General features: G+C 42.1%; 1 protein-coding gene across 1 annotated transcript in view; it reads left to right on the plus strand.

Annotated features, from left to right (window-relative positions):
* The window catches only part of USP13 (ubiquitin specific peptidase 13), a 141,703-nt gene that overhangs the window by 93,070 nt on the left and 23,462 nt on the right, over positions 1 to 25,171 (plus strand). The window contains exons 14-16 of the mRNA XM_073626270.1: positions 19,624 to 19,712; positions 19,801 to 19,923; positions 20,480 to 20,506. Of these exons, the coding sequence (XP_073482371.1) occupies positions 19,624 to 19,712; positions 19,801 to 19,923; positions 20,480 to 20,506 (239 nt within the window). The remainder of the gene's footprint in view (positions 1 to 19,623; positions 19,713 to 19,800; positions 19,924 to 20,479; positions 20,507 to 25,171) is intronic.

Genomic DNA, 25,171 nt, shown 5'->3' on the forward strand with positions numbered 1-25,171 from the left:
TGCACCATAGGACTTTTGTTGCCGGAAAGTTTGCACAGCCAACATTTGTTCGATGAAAACCGATAGAGCGTACACACGGTAGGATGTTGCCTTGAAACAGCTCATTTGCATGTTTGTTGTCAAAAAGTCCTATCGTGTGTATGGGTCTTAAGTCGTATTTTCGGAGGAGGTTGAGCAGTTTGGAGATGGAGACAGGCCATGGGGAGACAGACGTGAAATAACAAGTGCTGTTTTTGTACCCTGAATAAATGCTTTCAGAGTAGTATGTTTTGGACGTGAGAATATGACTATGCTATTGTAGGGTTGAATGTTTTCATTTATACATATTGTAACAGCATGTGACATGTTAAATAAGCATATTTTAAATCGTAATTCTTTGGAAATGGCTTTTCCTATTCGCACATTTCTTTCTTCTTATTTTGTGTTTGGTTGTGTGTATGTACAGTGGGGATGGAAAGTATTCAGACCCCCTTAAATTTTTCACTCTTTGTTATATTGCAGCCATTTGCTAAAAACATTTAAGTTCATTTTTTTCCTCATTAATGTACACACAGCACCCCATATTGACAGAAAAACACAGAATTGTTGACATTTTTGCAGATTTATTAAAAAAGAAAAACTGAAATATCACATGGTCCTAAGTATTCAGACCCTTTGCTCAGTATTTAGTAGAAGCATCCTTTTGATCTAATACAGCCATGAGTCTTTTGGGAAAGATGCAACAAGTTTTTCACACCTGGATTTGGGGATCCTTTACCATTCCTCCTTGCAGATCCTCTCCAGTTCTGTCAGGTTGGATGTTAAAGTTGGTGGACAGCTATTTTTAGGTCTCCCCAGAGATGCCCAATTGGGTTTAAGTCAGGGCTCTGGCTGGGCCATTCAAGAACAGTCACTGAGATGTTGTGAAGCCACTCCTTCGTTATTTTAGCTGCGTGCTTAGGGTCATTGTCTTGTTGGAAGGTAAACCTTCAGCCCAGTCTGAGGTCCTGAGTACTCTGGAGAAGGTTTTCGTCCAGGATATCCCTGTACTTGGCCGCATTCATCTTTCCCTCGATTGCAACCAGTCGTCCTGTCCCTGCAGCTGAAAAACACCCCACTGCATGATGCTGCCGCCACCATGCTTCACTGTTGGGACTGTATTGGAGAGGTCATGAGCATTGCCTGTTTTTCTCCACACATACCACTTAGAATTAATGGCCAAAAAGTTCTATCTTGGTCTCATCAGACCAGAGAATCTTATTTCCCACCATCTTGGAGTCCTTCAGGTGTTTTTTTTAGCATACTCCATGCAGGTTTTCATGTGTCTTGCACTGAGGAGAGGCTTGCGTCGGGCCACTCTGTCATAAAGCCCCGACTGGTGGAAGGCTGCAGTGATGGTTGACTTTCTACATCTTTCTCCCATCTCCCAACTGCATCTCTGGAGCTCAGCCACAGTCATCTTTGGGTTCTTCTTTACTTCTCTCACCAAGGCTCTTCTCCCCCGATAGCTCAGTTTGGCCGGACGACCAGCTCTAGGAAGGGTTCTGGTCATCCCAAACGTCTTCCATTTAAGGATTATGGAGGCCACTGTGCTCTTAGGAACCTTAAGTAAGCAGAAATTTTTTTGTAACCTTCTGTGCCTTGCCACAGTTCTGTTTTTGAGCTTTTCAGGCAGTTCCTTTTGACCTCATGATTCTCATTTGCTCTGACATGCACTGTGAGCTGTAAGGTCTTGTATAGAAAGGTGTGTGGCTTTCCTAATCAAGTCCAATCAGTATAATCTAACACAGCTGGACTCAAATGAAGGTGTAGAACCATCTCAAGGGTGATCAGAAGAAATGGACAGCACCTTAGTTAAATATGAGTGTCACAGCAAAGGGTCTGAATACTTAGGACCATGTGATATTTCAGTTTTTCTTTTTTAACCACTTAAGGACCGGACCATTATGCTGCCTAAGGACCAGAGGACTTTTTCCAATTTGGCACTGCGTCGCTTTAACTGCTAATTGCACGGTCATGCAATGCTGTACTCAAACGAAATTTGCGTCCTTTTCTTCCCACAAATAGAGCCTTCTTCTGATGGTATTTGATCACCTCTGCCGTTTTTATTTTTTGCGCTATAAACGGAAAAAGACCGAAAATTTTGAAAAAAAATGATATTTTCTACTGTTTGTTATAAAAAAAAATCCAATGAACTCAATTTTAGTCATACATTTAGGCCAAAATGTATTCGGCCACATGTCTTTGGTAAAAAAAATGTCAATAAGCGTATATTTATTGGTTTGCGCAAAAGTTATAGCGTCTACAAACTAGGGTACATTTTCTGGAATTTACACAGCTTTTAGTTTATGACTGCCTATGTCATTTCTTGAGGTGCTAAAATGGCAGGGCAGTACAAACCCCCCCAAATTACCCCATTTTGAAAAGTAGACACCCCAAGGAAATTGCTGAGAGGCATGTTGAACCCATTGAATATTTATTTTTTTTGTCCCAAGTGATTGAATAATGACAAAAAAAAAAAAATATTTACAAAAAGTTGTCACTAAATGATATATTGCCATGGGCCTATGTGGAATTGCACCCCAAAATACATTCAGCTGCTTCTCCTGAGTACGGGGATACCACATGTGTGGGACTTTTTGGGAGCCTAGCCGCGTACGGGGCCCCGAAAACCAATCACTGCCTTCAGGATTTCTAAGGGCATACATTTTTGATTTCACTCCTCACTACCTATCTCAGTTTTGAAGGCCATAAAATGCCCAGATGGCACAAACCCCCCCCAATTGACCCCATTTTGGAAAGTAGACACCCCAAGCTATTTGCTGAGAGGCATGTTGAGTCCATGGAATATTTTATTTTTTGACACAAGTTGCGGGAAAGTGACAACGTTTTTTTTTTGCACAAAGTTGTCACTAAATGATATATTGCTCACACAGGCCATGGGCATATGTGGAATTGCACCCCAAAATACATTTAGCTGCTTCTACTGAGTATAGGGATACCACATGTGTGGGACTTTTTGGGAGCCTAGCCGCGTACAGGGCTCCGAAAACCAAGCACCGCCTTCAGGATTTCTAAGGGCATAAAATTTTGATTTCACTCCTCACTACCTATCACAGTTTCGAAGGCCATAAAATGCCAAGATAGCACAAAACCCCCAAAAATGACCCCATTTTGGAAAGTAGACACCCCAAGCTATTTGCTGAGAGGCATGGTGAGTATTTTGCAGCTCTCATTTGTTTTTGAAAATGAAGAAAGACAAGAAAAATGTATTTTTTTTTCTTTTTTCAATTTTCAAAAGTTTGTGACAAAAAGTGAGGTCTGCAAAATACTCACTATACCTCTCAGCAAATAGCTTGGGGTGTCTATTTTCCAAAATGGGGTCATTTGGGGGTGGGGGGGGGGTTGTGCCATCTGGGCATTCCATGGCCTCCGAAACTGTGATAGGCAGTGAAGAGTAAAATCAAAAATTTACACCCTTAGAAAGCCTGAAGGCAGTGCTTGGTTTTCGGGGTCCCGTACGCGGCTAGGCTCCCAAAAAGTCTCACACATGTGGTATCCCCGTACTCAGGAGAAGCAACAGAATTTATTTTAGGGTGTAATTTCACATATTCCCATGGCATGTTTGAGCAATATATCATTTAGTGACAACTTTGTGCATAAAAAAAATTGTCTTTTTCCCGCAACTTGTGTCACAATATAAAATATTCCATGGACTCGACATGCCTCTCAGCAAATAGCTTGGGGTGTGTACTTTCCAAAATGGGGTCATTTGGGGGGGGTTTTGAACTGTCCTGGCATTTTATGCACAACATTTAGAAGCTTATGTCACACATCACCCACTCTTCTAACCACTTGAAGACAAAGCCCTTTCTGACACTTTTTGTTTACATGAAAAAAAATTTTTTCTTTGCAAGAAAATTACTTTGAACCCCCAAACATTATATATTTTTTTAAAGCAAATGCCCTACAGATTAAAATGGTGGGTGTTTCATTTTTTTTTTTTTCACACAGTAATTGCGCAGCGATTTTTCAAACGCATTTTTTGGGGAAAAAACACACTTTTTTTGCCCAAATGTTTGATGAAATAAAAAAGATGATCTTAGGCCGAGTACATGGATACCAAACATGACATGCTTTAAAATTGCACACAAACGTGCAGTGGCGACAAACTAAATACATTTTTAAAAGCCTTTAAAAGCCTTTACAGGTTACCACTTTAGATTTACAGAGGAGGTCTACTGCTAAAATTACTTGCCTTCTGACCTTCGCGGTGATACCTCCACATGCATGGTGCAATTGCTGTTTACATTTGACGCCAGACCGACGCTTGCGTTCGCCTTTGCGCGAGAGCAGGGGGGGACAGGGGTGCTTTCTTTTTTTTTTTTTTTTTTTCTTTATTATTTTTTTGATTTTTTTTATCTTATTTTTAAACTGTTCCTTTCATTTTTATGTTTTTTAATCATATTTATTGTTATCTCAGGGAATGTAAATATCCCCTTTGATAGCAATAGGTAGTGACAGGTACTCTGATCAGCTCTATGGTCAACTGGCTGAATCACCGGCTGCATTTTCAGGTTCCCTGTTGGGACAGGAGAGCCAGAGAAAAACATGGAAGTCGGTGGAGGGGGGGGGGCATTCTCTCCCACTGCTTGTAAAAGCAGTCTAGAGGCTAATTAGCCACTAGGATTGCTTTTACATGAAAGCCGACCGCTGGCTGAAAAGAATGATACCAAGATGATACCTAAACCTGCAGGCATCATTCTGGTATAACCATTCAAAGTCCAGCAACATACCAGTACGTTGCTGGTCCTTGTTGGGCATATATTGTAAACTTTTTTTTCATGCAGCCTGTGGGCTGAACGAAAAAAAGATATTGATTGGTGGGTATGCCCACCATTAGAATACCTCCCTTCATCCACCCACTTCTAATGATGGGCATACATGCACCGTTTTATATATGCCGAAGCATGGGGGCATCCTCCCGCAAAAGGCAGGAGAAAATCGCTCCTCCACCCACTGCTGCCCCCACACTTCGGCATACATGCTGAAGTATGTAACTGTGGTGGTGAAATAACCTCTGACAGCACTGGAGTCACGGCTTTATGTATCGTGGGAGCAAACGCTGTTGCTGTCAAGATAAATAAATCCGCGCTGCAACTGAATGGCGTACCTGCTAAGCAAATGATGGTTAACAAAAAACAAAGTAACCTTACAGTATAACAGTAAGACTTACCATACCTGCAAAGCAAATACAAAAAAAAACATAGTAAAAAATAAAACATTTAACGCAACCTGTGCCTACCTAAAATATATATATGCCGAAGCATGGGGGCATCCTCCCACAAAAGGCAGGAGCAAATCACTCCTCCACCTACTGCTGCCCCCACGCTTCGGCATATATGCTGAAGTAGGTAACTGTGGTGGTGAAATCACCTCCGACAGCGCTGGAGTCACGGCTTTATGTATCGTGGGAGCAAACGCTATTGCTGTCAAGATAAATAAATCCGCGCTGCAGCTGAATGGCGTACCTGAAAACAAAAAAATGGTTAAAACACAGTAAACTATAAAAAAAATTACATACCTGAAAAGCAAACATGATAAAACATAACAACAATAAAACATTGCAGAATAGAATACAGTAAAAAAGAGCAGAACAATAGAGAGAAAATAGAGAGAGAGAGAGAGAACAATAAAACGACAACTATTTTTGGTTTTTTTATTTTATATATTTTTTTTTTTTTATAACTGTAACTTTTAAAACTGTAACGGTTCCAGGTTTTGGTCTCTCAAAATGCGATTGCATCTTGGGAGACCCTGTGAAAGTGTGTCTTAGTCTGTGCAATGCTGTACCCTAGGGTAAAACTCAACTAGTGTATGGTAGTGCTCAAAACATTCACCAATGCAAAGACCAGGATTGCCAGGACAGGAGGGACAATAATACCGGGTGTCATGCCTAAATCCGCGCTTTCTGCAGACACAACATTTTCTTTGGGGGGCTCGTTGGGTAGGGGTACTCGGGAGGACATATTGAAAATGCCTCTCATGCAGCCGGCTTACTGCATTTGGTTGGGAAAGGTGAGGTGGAGCACCGTCTGGAAACAGAAGGGCTCTGACGATCTCTTCCTGGAATGTAAGGAAGGATCCAGTCCGTCCTGAAGCTCTGTATAGCACATGAGCGTTCAGCAAAGCCAATTGAAATAAACAGACACTTTTTTGTACCAGCGTCTGGCCTTACGGGCAACTAGGTATGGCGCCAACAACTGGTCGTTGAGGTCCACCCCTCCCATATTTTGGTTATATTCGTGGACACAGAGGGGTTTCTCCACAACACCGGTTGCCGTAGTAATTTGGACCGTCGTGTCTGCATGAAGGGAGGTGAGAAAGAAAACATTCTTCTTATCCCTCCACTTCATAGCGAGCAAACTATTACACTGCAAGCAGGCTCTCTCCCCCAGCCTAAGACGGGAATCTACAACCTGCTGGGGAAAGCCCCAGCGATTAGGTCGGACGGTGCCACGTGCTCCAATCTGCTGATCAAACAAGTGACTAAAAAGTGGCACGCTCGTGTAATAATTGTCCACGTACAAGTGGTACCCCTTTCCGAATAAGGGTGACACCAAGTCCCACACTATCTTGCCAGCACTTCCTATGTAGTCAGGGCAGTTTGTCGGCTCTACGTGACTATCTTTGCCCTCGTAAACCATAAAACTACATGTATAGCCTGTGGCCCTGTCACAGAGCTTATACATCTTGACCCCGTATCTGGCACGCTTGCTGGGATGGTACTGTTTGAATGACAAGCGGCCAGAAAATTTAATCAGGGACTCATCAACGCAGACAACTTGATGGGGAGTAAACAAGGCTGCAAAACATTGGTTGAAGTGGTTTACGAGGGGCCGAATTTTGTAGAGCCGATCGTATTCAAGGTCTCCACGAGGACGACAGAGTTCATTGATGTTGAAGTGCATGAACCGCAAAATCTGCTCGTATTGTGCCCTGGCCATGGAGGCAGAGAACACGGGCATATGGTAAATTGGGTCAGTGGACCAATATGACCGCAACTTACTCTTTTTATTCAAGCCCATGTTGAGGGAAAGGCCCAGAAAGAGCTTAAATTCGGAGACCGTAATTGGTCTCCAATCTCTGGCAAGGGAGGACTGGGGATTAGCGGCGATGTGTTGACCAGCGTATAAATTGCTTTGGTCCACAATAGATCTATAGAGATCTTCGGTGAAAAACAGTGAATAAAAATCCAGTGGCGTAAAATCAACTGTTTCCACCTGAATTCCGGGTTGGCCAGTGAATGGGGGAAGTACAGGTGCTGCAGAAGTGGTGGGTTCCCAATTCGGATTGGAGAATGCAGCAGGAAGGGCACTATGGGCACGACGGGCCTGTGTTTGTCTTCTTGGTGGCAGCGGGACACTACTTGTGCTTGCCACCTCACCAGCTTGAACTGCACTTATGGGACTCGCCACGTCACCAAGTGTTACTGCAGTGCTGGATGTACGACCAGGGTGTACTAGGCCGCTGGTGCTTGCCAGTTCACCAGAAGGAATAGCGGCGCTAGTGCTTCTCTGCTCCATACGAGAGCCCTGCGGTCCTTGCACTTCAAGGACAGAAGAATAAGATTGGGGTCTGGTACGCCTAACCTTGGCAGGGACCACAACTCCGTCGTCAGAGCTATCTGTCATGGAGCCGCTGTCCTCTACAGGATCGTATTCTGAGCCTGAATCTGACAGATGAGTGACTTCCTCTTCACTATCTGTCATGCTCAGAAACGTGTAGGCCTCTTCACTAGTGTAAAGGAATATATAAAACACACAGCGCTGTGATGCTAATTGTTGATAATTACACATAAAACCAAGTGAGGCTGCTATCAAAAGAGAGTGTTTTCAGAGTCACTTAAAAAGAATAAATAATGATATTTGAAGCGCTTCACAATGTGCAAAAAAATGAATATAGATGAATAAAAATAAATAAATATAAATAAATAAATCCAGCGGTGAGTAAAATTTCCTAAAAAATCCAGCAATCAAAATAGTGTAAAATTATAAAAAATTATTAAAAAATTAGTGCCACCAAATGTGTAAAAAAATCCACATAAAAAATCAACATAAAGATAAATATATAGGGATGTATTCAGAAGGATCAATTATACAAGTGTAGAATCCGATTGGTATAAAGCTTTGATCCGGTCCCACTAGCAAAGCTGTTTAAAAACACTTGCTTAATTAAGGTGCTCATTGACATTTATAGTAACAATGTTTCTTTTGCTTCTGTTCACAACCAATGTGAGAATCATAAACAGATCTCATTTAACAGGCAGATAAGAGAAAAAAAAAAAAAAAAAAACAATCATTGTGCAATAGTTAGGATACCAAGGTACACAGGCAAACTTCAATCCACTCACGTGTGCCTTATAATGATAAGACATATGCAGGTTTTGCTATAGCAGTCAGCCGCCTTAGACAGGAGCAGATTCACTGCAGTACACTGTGTGATACTGCTGATCTGCACAGAGCGTCCTTGGCTCCTCCCACGCATTGCATCACAGTCACGTGACTTTTTCAAGGATAATACAAGCTCTGACGGACTCAGCTTTATAGCCCAACAGCAGAGTGGTTGCCATGGCTACAGCGTGAGTTAATCATCATCCTGCTTCCTTCATAGACTTCAATCCTGTTAAAACCTACTTTTATTAGACATGTAATTCATATGAATATCGTTGGTTTATCAAAACCACGATTCCATGTGTAAAAAACGCAGTGTGTAAAGAATAAAAAATATATGTATTGATATCTCTAATCACGTTTACTTCTTCAGCTCCCTCCAGTGGTCACAATTGGTATAACATCTCACAGAGGGAATATATAGCAAAGCATTGTCTCTAATGGTTTTGATAATTGACCAGTGCCCCATAATATCACAAAAATGGGGTATCCACATGCTCTGCTCATAAATGTATGGAAAACGGAGTAAACAAGATGACATGATATATATGTATATAAAATACACATATAATAAATTAAAATAAGGTATGATATAAGAAATAGGGAAATAATATTAAAATGTAAAATTAAAATCTAAAAATTCCATGATAGAATATTGCAAAAATGGATGACCATTATTTATATGCTAGAACTGAACCAAATATTGCCACTCCAATACCAGTTTTTTCTGAGTGGCAATATTTGGTTCAGTTCTAGCATATAAATAATGGTCATCCATTTTTGCAATATTCTATCATGGAATTTTTAGATTTTAATTTGACATTTTAATATTATTTCCCTATTTCTTATATCATACCTTATTTTAATTTTATATATGTGTATTTTATATACATATATATCATGTCATCTTGTTTACTCCGTTTTCCATACATTTATGAGCAGAGCATGTGGATACCCCATTTTTGTGATATTATGGGGCACTGGTCAATTATCAAAACCATTAGAGACAATGCTTTGCTATATATTCCCTCTGTGAGATGTTATACCAATTGTGACCACTGGAGGGAGCTGAAGAAGTAAACGTGATTAGAGATATCAATACATATATTTTCTATTCTTTACACACTGCGTTTTTTACACATGGAATCGTGGTTTTGATAAACCAACGATATTCATATGAATTACATGTCTAATAAAAGTAGGTTTTAACAGGATTGAAGTCTATGCAGGAAGCAGGATGATGATTAACTCATGCTGTAGCCATGGCAACCACTCTGCTGTTGGGCTATAAAGCTGAGTCCGTCAGAGCTTGTATTATCCTTGAAAAAGTCACGTGACTGTGATGCAACGCGTGGGAGGAGCCAAGGACGCTCTGTGCAGATCAGCAGTATCACACATCTGCTCCTGTCTAAGGCGGCTGACTGCTATAGCAAAACCTGCATATGCCTTATCATTATAAGGCACACGTGAGTGGATTGAAGTTTGCCTGTGTACCTTGGTATCCTAACTATTGCACAATGATTGTTTTTTTTTTTTTTCTCTTATCTGCCTGTTAAATGAGATCTGTTTATGATTCTCACATTGGTTGTGAACAGAAGCAAAAGAAACATTGTTACTATAAATGTCAATGAGCACCTTAATTAAGCAAGTGTTTTTAAACAGCTTTGCTAGTGGGACCGGATCAAAGCTTTATACCAATCGGATTCTACACTTGTATAATTGATCCTTCTGAATACATCCCTATATATTTATCTTTATGTTGATTTTTTATGTGGATTTTTTTACACATTTGGTGGCACTCATTTTTTAATAATTTTTTATAATTTTACACTATTTTGATTGCTGGATTTTTTAGGAAATTTTACTCACCGCTGGATTTATTTGAGTATTTATATTTATTTATTTTTATTCATATATATTCATTTTTTTGCACATTGTGAAGCGCTTCAAATATCATTATTTACTCTTCACTAGTGTACCTTCGATTTGCCATTTTGGGCTCTAAATTTAGGGATACACTAGTGAGACTCACAGGCAAAAAAGCTCCTGACTGTCAGCGACTGTATCAAAACGCTACCAAAAAACTGTTAGCGATCGCAGGGATCAGGCCTGACTCTGCGAACGCTGCAGTTATGTGTGCTTAGTGTTTTGTAAGTGTCAGTGATCGATCGATACTGCACTTGGGTGGGCTGGGCAGGGCTGGGCCGAGGGGCAAAATGCAGGTGGTAGCAGGTATCTGGGCTGATCCCGCTAACACTGTGTTTATGGGAACCCTAAACTACTGGGGACGCTAGTATAGATCTGATCGGATCAGATCAGATATCGATCCGCTCAGATACTATAGCACTAAGGGAGGTGTATGCAGCGTGCGTGGGATAGATCTGATCGGATCAGATCAGATATCGATCCGCTCAGATACTATAGCACTAAGGGAGGTGTATGCAGCGTGCGTGGGTGTTAGCGGTACTGGCGCTAACCTGACGCTGCCTGGGGCGACGCAGACCTTGTCTGACCCTAAAAACTTAACTTATATCACCGCCAGGCAATTAGGGGGTTAAACCTTTATAAGGTAATAAACGGCGGGTGCCCTAAAACTATAAAAAACAAACTAACTAGCCAGTGTCACCCGTAACACTTATACGGTGATCGCTGTTGAAAGGGTTAACTAGGGGGCAATCAAGGGGTTAAAACCTTTAGTAGGTAGTATATGGGGGTCCCTGTCACTATAAAACACTGACAGCGAACCTATATACTTACCTCCCTAACTAGCGTCACCTGTGTTACTAATACAGCGATCACTTAGCGACACTGGCGACGGGGGGTGATCAAGGGGTTAACCTTTATTAGGGGGGTACCCCAGACCTAAAGGGGCTAACCTAACTGCCCTAACACTTATAACTGTCACAAACTGACACCAATGCAAAAAAAAAAAAACTGCTATTGGTGTCAGTGTGACAGGGGTGATCGGGGGGTGATGGGGGGGGTGAAAAGTGTGCCTGGCGTGTTCTACTGTAAGTGTAGTGTTTGTGCACTTACTTGGATGTCTTCTCTCCTCGGCGCCGGAACGAAAAGACCGGCTCGAGGAGGGATGACATCACTTCCTCTCCCTCTGTTTACATTACAGAGGCAGAGGAAGTCTGTCATTGGCCAGGAGCGATCGCGAGGGGGGAGCCACGAATGAGTGGCCTCCCCCTCACCTTTGATCCCTCCTGACCTGAATACAACCGCCGCAGGCCCCTGGGGGGGGGGGGGGGGGTCCAATCGCTCCCCCCACCCGCGGGAAGGCAAGGATGTATATGTATGTCCTTTTGCCTACCCGTGCCGCTCTGCCGACGTACATCGTCGTGCGGCGGTCGTCAAGTGGTTAATAAATCTGCAAAAATGTCAACAATTCTGTGTTTTTTTTTTTTTTGTCAATATTGGGTGCTGTGTGTACATTAATGAGGAAAAAAATGAACTTAAATGATTTTAGCAAATGGCTGCAATATAACAAAGAGTGAAAAATTTAAGGGGGTCTGAATACTTTCCATCCCCACTGTATATACAAAAAATTACAATATAAAACTATTGTTAAAAAAAAATAAAATAAGGTATTTTATGGATGATTATCAAGTGAAAGTTCTGTTACTGAGGCCATCATTGTCAGGATTTTTACTTTCTTTAGGGATTAATTGCTTGTCTCTTCTTTCTGGATTATTTATAAAAGACAGAGGTCTTATCTAGGCCACCACTTCATAGCAGTATCATGTGCTGAGATTCCAGTGTTCTGTGTGCTCTGATTGAAGACTGATCAAAAGTCTTTCAGAGATGTTTGACTTGATGTATTTTAGGCTTCTATAACTTTCGCTGACCCATGTTTTTGGCTGTCCGGTGAAGATAGAAGTAGAATGTTCTTTGATACCAAAAGTATTTTCAGAGAAAACAAAATTGTTGGTAAACGTTGTAGGCATTAATCATTTAGGAATGTATTTGATTTACTTATGTTTCTTATCTGCTATTTAAGGGAAAACTACCCCGTTTTGTACTTGCTTATACCTTATATATAAAGATTGCAACCACCCCAACCTATAACTAGCCTTTGCAGTAAGGTGCACATGGAAGGGCAACGCACATCAGAAGCAAACAAAATGTTCTCAGAACTCTTACCAGCTAGTCTGCAAACAAACCAAATTGACCCTGTCTAATAATCAGTGGTGGCTGGTGCTCAAAATTTTTTGGGGGGCGCAAACAAACTGAAATATGCTGAAAGCCCCCCCCATCAATTGCAGCCTCACTGTGCCCATCAAATGCAGTCATTGTGCCCATCAAATGCAGTCATTGTGCCCATCAAATGCAGTCATTGTGCCCATCAAATGCAGTCATTGTGCCCATCAAATGCAGTCATTGTGCCCATCAAATGCAGTCATTGTGCCCATCAAATGCAGCCACTTGTGCCCCATCATATGCAGCCACTTGTGCCCCATCATATGCAGCCACTTGTGCCCCATCATATGCAGCCACTTGTGCCCCATCATATGCAGCCACTTGTGCCCCATCATGTGCAGCCACTTGCGCCCCATCATGTGCAGCCACTTGCGCCCCATCATGTGCAGCCACTTGCGCCCCATCATGTGCAGCCACTTGCGCCCCATCATGTGCAGCCACTTGTGCCCCATCATGTGCAGCCACTTGTGCCCCATCATGTGCAGCCACTTGTGCCCATCATATGCAGCCACTTGTGCCAATCAAATACAGTGTGAAAATAGCGAAAATTCATTTGCTATGCCACACAACAGGATGGGATCGGAACGCAGTGCTCTGCACTCCGAGCCCACCCTTTTTTTGAAGCCTATTAGAGCCTCTGCCTCTGGGTCTGACCTAAGACCCTGCCTATCCCTGCCATAGTATTTAAATTTTCCGGCACCCTGAAAGGGGCCGGGCACATGAATAGGGAGGGCGGCGGAGGTGTCGGGGGGGTGGGGGGCGGTGCCTGTGCACCCACAATGCATGGGCCGCCACTGCTAATAATTCACGTTAAAAACAGAGGGTTTAATTTCACACATTTGCAAATATATGTGGGACCTGCAGTGCCAATGTCAACACTCTTCTGTATACTGTGGTCCTAACTCAAAATAGTTTTGAGAGTCTCCAAGTTGGAGCATATATAGCAGTGGATAAATTAATGGCAAGTTTGCCTGGAGCAGTGTTTCTCAACTCCAGTCCTCAAGGCGCCCCAACAGGTTATGTTTTCAGGATTTCCCTTAGAAGAAACAGATGTGGCAATTACTAAGGCAGTGAAACTGATCAAATCACCTGTGCAAAATAATGGAAAGCCTGAAAACATGACCTGTTGGGGCGCCTTGAGGACTGGAGTTGAGAAACATTGGCCTGGAGGGAGCCCACTCCTCAATAAAAGCATAGGGACACATTGGATGCCCAGCAAGCGCATAGTGGCAGCTAAAAGCTTCCAATGTCCTCACACCAAATCAGCACCACAAGCTACAGTATATATAAAAAAAATGGCAACCACACAAATTTATAACTAGACTTTGCAGTAAGGTGCACGTGGAAGGGCAATGCACATCACAAGCAAACAAAAATTTCCCAGCACACTTACCAGCTCCTCTGTAGTCTTGACATGGGCATTGCAGTTGACACATATTTGCAAATGTGAGCTACGAAACCCTCCTTTTTTTAACGTGAATTGTAAGACACGGTCAATTTGATTTGTTTGCAGGCTAACTGATAAGTGTACTGGGAAATTTGCGTTTGCTTACTTATAACATATACTCACTTGGAAATCTGGATTGTCACATACATTTCTGCTGTCATCCACTGCTGGTCAGTCCTGCAAAAATGTAATCTCTAGCAAACTAGAGTAACTAGGACTCACAGGGCCCCACAGCAAACTATAAGACCCCTCGCCATACAGAAAAAAAAAAAACATGATTGAACAACACTCAATTATCACAGTCATGCGGCACAAGCCCTGTGCTACAGCATGTATTTACAATAGCAAATCTTGTTGTAAATACCCTCTAATACTGGTGGCCACCAGGACAAAGTATGTTTCCTTGCATTGATGGTTAGTGTGAGGAAGAATTCCCCTTTACATTGGTGGTCAGTATGAGGAATAATTTTTTCTTTTGTTGGTACTCAGTAAAAGAAAACATGCCCCCTTAAGTTGATGGTAATTATGAGAAAGAATCCTCCATTACGTTGTTAGTATGAGGAATAATGCCCCCTTATGTTGATGGAGTGTAGGAATAAAAATGATTTCTTACATTGGTGGTCATTAGAAGGAAGAATGCTCCCTTACCTTGGTGGTCAGTAGAAGGAAGAATGCTCCCTTACCTTGGTGGTCAGTAGAAGGAGAATGCCTCCTTAAGTTGGTGGACAGTAGGAAAAAGTTTTCGCATTGGTGGCCAGTAGAAGAAAGAATGGCTCCCCATGTTGATGGTCAGTAGAAGGAAAAATGCTCCTTCATGTGTTTAATCAATAGAGAAGCACTCCCCATACCAGGGTCATCTTAATGACTGCCCTTCTTAAGCACTGTGCAGGAGTCCCAGGTACATGGGGGGGATCCATGATCAAGCTCAGGTAAAGGGGAGTGAGCGCTATGTTGGGGAGGGTGGGGGGGTGCACTGTCACTCCTGTCGGAAGAAGCAGTGGCTGGCTTCTTCTCACAGGAGAGGGTTCAGCTTTCTCCTCCCTCCTGCAGGGGGCAGGATAGAGACGGCACTGAGGCTAAGAACTCACCTCAGTCTCCGCACAGGAGAGGAAGGAGGAGCTGCCTTCATGCCCATGGGGGAACCTGATGTATAGGGGAACAGTGATGGGGAAACCTATTGTATGCTATTAAGATGGCACTGCCCCGTACATGGTTGGTAGGTAGGAGTAAGTAGGCTGTTTTAAAGAAAAAAATCATCAGCGACAGGATTACTGTATAACGTGCAAAATTGACTAGCACACCAATGGATAAGACCTCAAATTTTTACTGGTGTCCTAGTTGCAATAACAGCATATTAGGCCTATTGGAAACATTACAGAATCTTTTTCTATGTGCTAAATATACTGTTATTGAAAGTAAGACCTTCGTAAAAATGTAAGGTTTATACCTATTGGTGTGATGCCCATTTTTGCCATTTTGCAGCTGCAGGGAGGAGTGGGGGGAGGAGGAGGAGAAAATTTTCCATGACTGTGCAAATCACGGCTCACCCATCGCTAATCTACTATCCCTGATCACCGGCAGGCCATGGAGTACACAGAGATGAGGGGTGTGGAGATCTGTCCTGTCCATCCTGCCCAGTGATTGCTGTCAAAGACAGACCTGGCCTTCACACACCGGACTTTTAGCCCACAGCAAAATTCACTTTCTTCTAAATAAATGAAAATCCTTGCACTGGCCCTGCTGCCAGTGAATGTGACTCTGGCTATATTCCCTCTCTTGCTTCTGCAGATAATTGTGAACACCCTAGGTGCATCTGGTGTGTTTTATTTTGCCTTAACTATATTGAAGTATGTTGAATCCTATGCACAAAGGGGAATGGTCCTGGGGCCTCTCCAACTTGCGATCTTTAGCAGGTCAGGGTGGCCTGCAGAATTCCTCCTGGAGGACCTGTTGCCGACAGCCAGGATTGTTGTCCCCCTCTTGAGTTCAATCACTCCTTGATGTCTTCTTTAGTCCCCCAGGGTGTGGCTCCCTCTTCTGCTTTATCCAGGAAGAGATTTATTTCAGCTATGTTGAATTTCATGACCAATATCTGTCTTGATAGCGGATTTAGAGCGTAGGAGTCCCAAAAGTACTTATACGTCCTTGTCCTCCAGGGTCTTCCTCTGACATGCCTGCAGCAGCCACAGCATGGTCGACTGTGTGTGAGAAGCCACGCTTTTTTTTTTTTTTTTTTTTTTTTTTTTTTCCTTTTGTAAGAATTTGTGCCTAAGGAGCCTTAGGCACCGCAGGCTGCCTGTGACAGCTGGCATCCAGCATTGTGCAGGCTGCCTGTGACAGCTGGCATCCAGCATTGTGCCTAAGAGCTAAAATGGTCAGTTCCTGGGCTTGCAATGCTTTCACAGACCACTCCAAAGGAGCTCTTTGTGAATGTAAACACAACACTTGGGAGTGTGATGACACCACAAGTGAGGTCATTGCAAACCCATTCACTACGGAGGGTTGGGCAGAGCTGTCATAGCTTTTTCCAGCCTTCTACACAGCAACTGATCACTACTATAGTGATCTATTGTAGGCTGCTTGCAGCCAGCAAAAGATGACTGATGTCTGACCTTGTGCAGGCTCTCTGTCAGAGAATACAGGTGAAGCATGTTATGGCTAGTCCTTATCACTCACAAAAGAATGTCTTGTCCAAGTGTCTCAATGGGACCTTGAAGCAGATGTGGAGTATGCCATTTGATTTGCAGGAAAGGGACTGGGAATGATATTTGCCTCACCTGCTGTTTGTCTGAAGATGGGGTGCCCCAGGAGTCTACAGGCTTTTCATCATATGGCCAGTGAGAATATGCTTAGACCTAACTCAAGAAACTTGGAGAGGGCAACATTGCTGGCCCCAAGGTCTCTATAGTAGATTATGTGTAAAGGTTCCAGAAAAAATTGGCTACACTGGCTGGGATGGTAATGCTAGTGAGAGATGTATAAGGTGGGTCAGAAGATGCACTGTATGTTTGTTTATTTCTCTATACAGGAGAACAAACTGCAGACATCATGGGAGGGGCCATATCTAATCAAAAAGCACCAAAATCATTTTACTTATGTGGTTAGTTTGGGAGAGGAGGTGGAAGATAAAAAGCACTCTATGTGAACGTGCTTAAAGCAGATCTGTGGTAATAGTGTTCTAGGAGCACTCCTGTCATTGCTCCCAAACTGCTGCAATCTTAGATATCTGCACTTTGCTTTATGTCAATGATACAAAACCATATCCAAGGTGTGCAGTGTGCAGTTTTGCAGCCTCTGCATCTTTCTACATCTGTAGTTTTTTTTCTTCAATGTGAATAAAAGAATGTATTGAACACATTTTTGTCCCAGTACATAGTCTTTTACACAGTTCTTGCTCCCCAAAGGAGCTCACGATCTAATCACCCTTCCACACATAGCCCAATTTTGAAAGGAAACTTGTGGGAAGAAATCACCACAAGCATAAGGAGAACATACAGATTTTATGCACATAGCATACTTGGGGAACCCAGGACCCAGAGTTTGCACACAAGAGTGCTAACCTTTTAGTTGCTGTGATTTGGTGGGTGTCCACAAATAATTCACTACCAATTTATGCACCTGTCTCTTCGTAGTTTACTTTTTTCAAAATAAAATGAGAAATGTCCTCTCTGCCACAGGGCAGGCATTTGCTTTGGGCGACGGCGCCGCCCACAGCAGAAGGGCAGAGGTGGATCATTAACCGCTTTCGGTGGTTGTACCGCCCCCCCCCCACACCCCTTCCGTCTTCCATGGCTCTCTCGAGCTCTCCCATCCCACCGGGAGATTTGAGCGACCAGCCGGTGCATGTGCTGGCTGTCGGCCTCGCACGCACGCAAACAGCGATTGTCCTACACATGTGAGGTATCACCATGAATGTCAGTTCATGGGCAGTAATTCTATACATGGCACTTGGACTAATCATGTCTTGGGGTCTGATGAGGAAGCCACAGCTGTTCACTGTGAACAGCTGCAGCTTCCCCATCAGACCCTGAGACAAGAACGGTATACTGCGGCTGGGGTGGGACATTGGGGTGCCCGGTTTTAGTCTTGACTAGCGCAGCACAAAACCAAAATACACCACTGTTCTGCCAAATAATACCAGACTGGTATTACAAAGGGTTATCGCTAAGGGATAGGTGTGTTCCACATGGATAGCTCAGGGTCATGCACATTTAGGACCCTTGCTTTGTGTATATTATCTTGAATGCCCCCCAGCATCAGGCAGGTGCTTCAGAAGGGAGGCTCAAATTAGGTTGTGCCATCCAGATACCAATGGGGTTGAGGAAAGGGGGTTTAGAAGTGCAATATAGTTGATGTGTAAAGGATTTCTTTAGACTACCCCTTCGGAGGAAACTCCCTGCTAGCTTACCAGGTTTTTATAAATGGTTGAAAAATAAATATCAAGGATTTGTTCCCTACTGTACTAGATTTCATTTGAATCAAATATATAAAGTTGAGATGGTAAAGGTCTTCTAGATCTCTCTGGGTCCTCTAGCACTATAATCTAAATGAAAATTTTAGATCTTTAGAGATTCGTGTGCGAGGTCTTTACTAAAGCAGTACTAAGATTTGATGTAATCCTTACTTATTGTGCCATCCAGTTCTTGAACACAAATGTGGAAGTATGCCACTGTCAGTGGGCAACATCTGTTTTAAGGCCAGACACAAGGATTGTTTGTGTACCCGCAAATAATAAGTATCTAGGTACTTAGATTAGGTTATAAGAAAGGTGAAGGGATAAATAAATTAGGATTACTTTTATTTATTCAGTGGGAAGCTTTGCAGCTGTGGGGGTGCCAGCTCATATATGTGGTATGTAGGCCTGGTATTTTTAAGTGGAAGACATTTTTAGCTGTTTAAGTAAAAAAAAACATGCATAAAAATGTGCAGCTCTAGACATAGCAGAGTTATGCCCTGTACACACGATCGGAAAGTCCGCCAGCAAAAGTCCGATGTGAGCTTTTGGTTTGAAATTTCAATCGTGTGTATGCTCCATCAGACTTTTGCTGCCGGAGCAAAAGATTGAGAGCAGGTTCTCTATTTTTCCAACGGAAAAAGTTCCTATCTGAAATTCCAATCGTCTGTAGCAATTCCGACACGCCAAATTCCTACGCATGCTCGGAAACAATTCGAAGCATGCTCGGAAGCATTGAACTTCATTTTCTCGGCTCGTCGTAGTGTTGTACGTCACCGCGTTCTTGACGGTCAAAAGTTCAAAGAACTTTTGTGTGACCATGTGTATGCAAGGCAAGCTTGAGCGGAATTCCGTTGGAAAAAGCATCCAAGGTTTTTCCGACGGAAATTCCGATCGTGTGTACGGGGCATAAGATTGTGAATGCAAAATTAGTGATGGTGTTGATTTTAATCATTCATCCTTCTAACTAGCAACCATTTCATAGCCAGTTTTTTGTGTATGCTGTTACAGCTTGCATTATTTTGTTAACTGCGACTTCAGATACTATTCATGATTATATTTTAACATTGTGTTTTTTCTTTCTTCAGGACTTCTCGTTTTGCTTCATTCCCTGAATACTTGGTAATTCAAATTAAGAAGTTTACATTTGGCCTTGACTGGGTGCCCAAGAAACTTGGTAGGTAACACTTTCAGTTATGTAAACAGTGTGGGATATGCACTCATTTGGTTGGTATACATGTTTTACAGCATTTCTTTGATTTTAGATGTCACAGTGGATATGCCAGATATCCTGGACATTAACCACCTACGAGCAAAAGGTCTGCAGCCAGGTGAAGAAGAGCTGCCAGACATTGCCCCCCCTATTGTTATTCCAGAAGATCCAAAAGGTATGTGAACATATTTAGCGCTTTGTCTGCTGTCAACAGTGATGAAAGCATGTATTTAACATCTAAACCTATGCGCCTAAGATGAAAATTATACGTGGAGGCATTTCACTAAGCTGTATTGGCTATTTTAGTTGTGTTCTTTTTATTTAACAATAATTGTTTAATCAGATTTTTTTAAATTTTGCATACATTATTATATATGTGCATATTTTTTGGGGATGTTCTCCTCAATAGAAACCATATAGGACTTTGCTTTTGTATTTTTCTCTACATGTACATACGGACTAAGCTGTCCAGCAAACGTGAAAGAGAATGGAACAAGCTAAAATACTTACAGTATTTGCATGGTTTAAAACCTTACTTTAAAATGTTTGTGCTACTATTTATGCACCTTTGGCAGTGTTACATTTTATCCTAACCTCTGTCACTTTTTCTGGACAACTTGATCTGTATGTAGATGCAGATTTGAATAATTTAATGAGTCTTTTATGAATGTCATAAAAGTTTGTTCTGGACTTAATTTAATTCAAATATTACTTTATTTTATGTTTTTCAGATCGTTTTAGGAACCAATTCATGGAGCGTACGTATTTTTATCCTCTGACTTTTCTCTTTGTATTTACTTGCAATACACCATGTCATTTTATAAGTATAAGAAGGGTTGACTTTGCCAGGGTTCTCACCATCACACAGAACGACATAACAGGTCAGCCTTCTAGCACTGAAGTTGCTCATCTTGGGCAATACAAGCTTTCTGCCTATTTGGAGCACTGTCTCTCTCAGAAAGACAGTATCCTATTTACTTCTCATGCGATGACGGTCTGGTTATTGTATCTGTCTATAGGTCTGAAAGACCTTAACATCAGACCCCTATGTCTACACATGCTGCTCCTGCAGTAGTTAATTTCTATCAAAAGTTAGTCTGGTCAGTGCGCACCAGGACATATACTCTTCCAGTGTCTGCACACATATGTTGCTCCCTCACAGCACAGCTATCCCCCAGGGTGGGAGGAGCTCTGGCTGGAAAACACTCAACTAAGGCTTGTGGGTTCTCGTAGTTGTGGTGGATCTCCGTTACCAGGATTTTTCTTTTAAACTTGTGGTAGCTGTTGTGACTTTGGTCCATCACCCAGTAGAGATCGCCTGATACTTTTCCACCAGCAGGAGCAGTAGCAACTCTGACCAGTGTATGTAATGTAATTTATATGTTTAAATGTCAATGTGGACTTCTTTATATTATGGAAACCATCCAGCAGGTAAAGGAAAGAATCGATAGACCTAAGTATACCATCAAGAATAATCAGATGGATCTGCCATTATCGGGACACTTTGTAGAGAAATCGCATACATGGGGGGATTCAATAAATCCAATACGTTATTTTTCTGGTGCTGTGGCCATTTGAAATGGCCTGTGCCAGATTCAAAAAGCTCTGTAACCCATTTCGATAGCTTTAGCAACATGTGCGGCAGATTCAGGTACTTCTTAATAGTGCCAGTTTTACAAAGGGTGCTATTACTGCACCAAGTTCAAAGATGATTACTTTGTTGATAACGAACCTGGAGGTAATTAAGACCAACTGTAAGCTAGTGCCTGTCTCTGTATAGTGTATAGCAGGTGGCATATTTCTCTATGCTACCCTCTCCACAACTATCAGTGGTTAGGAAGGCTGGAGGCTCCATATCCAACAGCCTTCTAGTGACAATGACAGTGGCTGAAACCTGATGGGGAGCCTGAGACACTAGTTCCCCATCAGGTCCACTCTCTCCTTGTGGTTGACAGCAGGCAGTAGGCATATTTTATAGTCAATAGCAAGCTCTCCATTGACTAAGGATCTGCCTGCTTTCAATTACAAGGTAAGTGGACCTGATGGAAAACTAGTGTGTCTGGATTACCATCAGGTTCCACCCACCCAGCTTCAAATCTCTGCAGTGGCGAGGGGGGAGCTCAGTTGCACTGAGGACAGTGTATTAGTATGTACACTCCAGCCTCAGTGCACCTCCACATTCGGTGCATGCCCCAGATTCACGTACCTGTTTACTGCAGGTGAAGGAATCTGTTGCCTTCATCAACATTTGTCACATTCGAATTCTAAAGAGTACCTACACATATTCTGTACTGTAATCCCTGTTTAGACATCTTTTTAAATTTAGAAATGCACTACATTAACCTCCATGTCAGCAAGCTGCCACATTGTGGTTTGTAAAATATAAAGCTTTCAAATGAAATACTGTTTTACCTAAATATAAATAAATATACAAATAGTTTTACTGATTATTCACTCTAAAAAGTACTGTACTACAACACTGTATCCTTTCTCTTTATAGTCCTGTCAATATTTAGCCAGTGTCTACTTTTTCTCCTTTTTCTCTTTTCTGTTGCAAGTCTGCATTTAATCTTTCCATTTTGTCACTTCCACCAACAACTTGAAAATAGTTTATAACTTGTCTCTCTGGACAACAGTTCCAGTTTTGTGCAAGCATCTGTACAACAAAGAACAGATGAAAATTAAATTGAATTGCATAGTATTTACATTTCCTAAGAAAAAATTATGGTTGACAAACTGCCTCAATTTCCTTTAACAAAACCTTTTCTAAGCTCAATGATCCTTATATCAACAGCCATTTAAATTTTGATTACCCCTAACTATCACAACACAGCTTGGAGCAGAGTTCTTTAAAAATCATGTTGCTTATTTGTATTGTCATGAATAATGAAAAAATGCTGGACCAATATTTTGTTTTGTTTTTTTTTTTGTTTTTTTTTTTTTTACTTCATTGCATGTTTTTACTTAAAGTGGAACTGTGGCCTGGGCGTTTGGCAGCAGCTCTTACCATAATGTGCAAATATGCTATGCTTATTTGCCAAATATTGCTCGGGACCTGCCCTTTCCAGCATTGACAGCTCAATGAACCCTTATTGTTGCTCCATTTCTTCTGCATTTCAATGTTTCCCTCTTAGGTCTTTGGACTGCCACTGATGATGTAATTCCTCCCATGCATGTTGGAGTTACATAATCCCATCTCCTGGTGTTTGAGAGTGGGCCAGGAGTGTGCACTGCACATGAGCCACAGGCAGTGTACACCACACTAGGATAGTGAGAAAAGCGTTTACCGGCAACGGGATATGTAATGTATCTTCAGCCAAAAAACGCAACTCCTACAAACTCTTTTTGGCGGGGTTTGTTCCACTTTGTCGTTCTATTTTGCAGGAGGACAGAACTTGTATAGAAATACCATGTAGACTTACAAACAAAATCTGATGGTGACAGCATTGTAGATGTTACCCTTGCCCCATATGAATGCTTTGACAACACATCCCTTTATGTCTGCCTCAATAATGCTACATAAAAAGGACTTGGCAGCACTTTGTGGTTTTAGCACTAAAAATGTTCTAAAAGTATAGCAACTCTGGAAAAAAAAACCTTTCTTGTAATAAAGCAAAGTATGGAGTGTTGTATGACTTTCACACGTCTTTGTGTCATACAGTGCCTTGCAAAACTATTCACCCCCCTTGGCATTTTTCGTGTTTTCTTGCCTCACAACCTGGAATTAACATGGATTGTTTGAGGATTTGCATCATTTAATTTACAAAACATGCCCACAACTTTGAAGATTTTTTTTTTTTTTTTTTTTAATGTGAAGCAAACAGCAAATAGGACAAAATAACAGAAAAAGTCAATGTGCATAACTATTCACCCCTCTAAAGTCAATACTTTGTAGAGCCACCTTTTGCGGCTATCACAGCTCCAAGTCGCTTTGGATAACTCTCTATGAGCTTGCCACATCTTCTTACCACTGGGATTTTTGCCCATTCCTCCTTGCAAAACTATCACAGCTCCAAGTCACTTTGGATAAGTCTCTAAGAGCTTGCTACATCTTACCACTGGGATTTTTGCCCATTCCTCCTTGCAAAACTGCTCCAGCTCCTTCAAGTTGGATGGTTTGCGCTTGTGAACAGCAATCTGACCACAGATTTTCCATTGGATTGAGGTCTGGGCTTTGACTAAGCCATTCCAACACATTTACATGTTTCCCCATAAACCACTCAAGTGTTGCTTTAGCAGTGTGTTTGGGGTCATTGTCCTGCTGGAAGATGAACCTCCGTCCTAGCCTCAAATTCACAAACAGAGTAGTACAGGTTTTGCTCAAGAATATCCCTGTATTTAGCACCATCCATCTTTCCCCCAACCCTGACCAGTTTCCCAGTCCCGACTGCTGAAAAACATCCCCACAGCATGATGCTGCCACCACCATGTTTCACTGTGGGGATGGTGTTCTTTGGGTGCTGTGATGTGTTGGGTTTGCGCCAGACATAGCGTTTTGTTTGATGGCCAAAAAGTAAAATTTTAGTCTCATCAGACCAGAGCACCTTCGTCCATGCATTTTGGGAGTCTCCCACATGCCTTTTCGCAAACTCAAAACGTGCCATTTTGTTTTTTGCTGAAAGTAATGGCTTTCTTCTGGCCACTCTGCCAGAAAGCCCAACTCTATGGCTTATTGTCGTCCTATGTACGGATACTCCAGTCTCTGCTGTGGAACTCTGCAGCTCCTCCAGGGTTACCTTAGGTCTCTGTGCTGCCTCTCTGATTAATGTCCTCCTTGCCCGGTCCATGAGTTTTGGTGTGCGGCTGTCTCTTGGCAGGTTTGCTGTTGTGCCATGTTCTTTTCATTTGGTTATGATCGATTTGATGCTCCTAGGGATCATCAAAGATTTGGATATTTTTTTTTATAACCTAACTCTGACTTGTACTTCTCAACAACATTGTCCCTTACTTGTTTGGAGAGTTCCTTGGTCTTCATGGCATTGTTTGGTTAGTGGTGCCTCTTGCTTAGGTGTTGCAGCCTCTGGGGCCTTTCAAAAAGGTGTGTATATGTAATGACAGGTCATGTGACACTTAGATTGGACACAGGTGGACATCATTTCACTAATTATGTGACCTCTGAAGCTAATTGGTTGCACCAGAGCTTTTTATGGGCTTCATAACAAAGGGGGTGAATACGTACGCACACGCCAATTATCAGTTTTTTATTTCTGAAAAATAGTTTTATGTATATATTTTTCTAATTTTACTTCACCAACTTAGGCTATTGTGCTCTAATCCATCACATATAACTCAGATTAAAAAACCATTGAACTAAAGGCTGTAATGTAATAAAATAGATAAAAAGCCAAGGGGGGTGAAAACTTTTGCAAGGCACTGTAGTTGGCTGTCTGTAGTGAGTGAGCATCATAATACCTAGTTCAAAT

Source organism: Aquarana catesbeiana, linkage group LG04 (genome assembly GCF_042186555.1).
Source record: "Aquarana catesbeiana isolate 2022-GZ linkage group LG04, ASM4218655v1, whole genome shotgun sequence".
Lineage (NCBI taxonomy): Eukaryota > Metazoa > Chordata > Amphibia > Anura > Ranidae > Aquarana > Aquarana catesbeiana.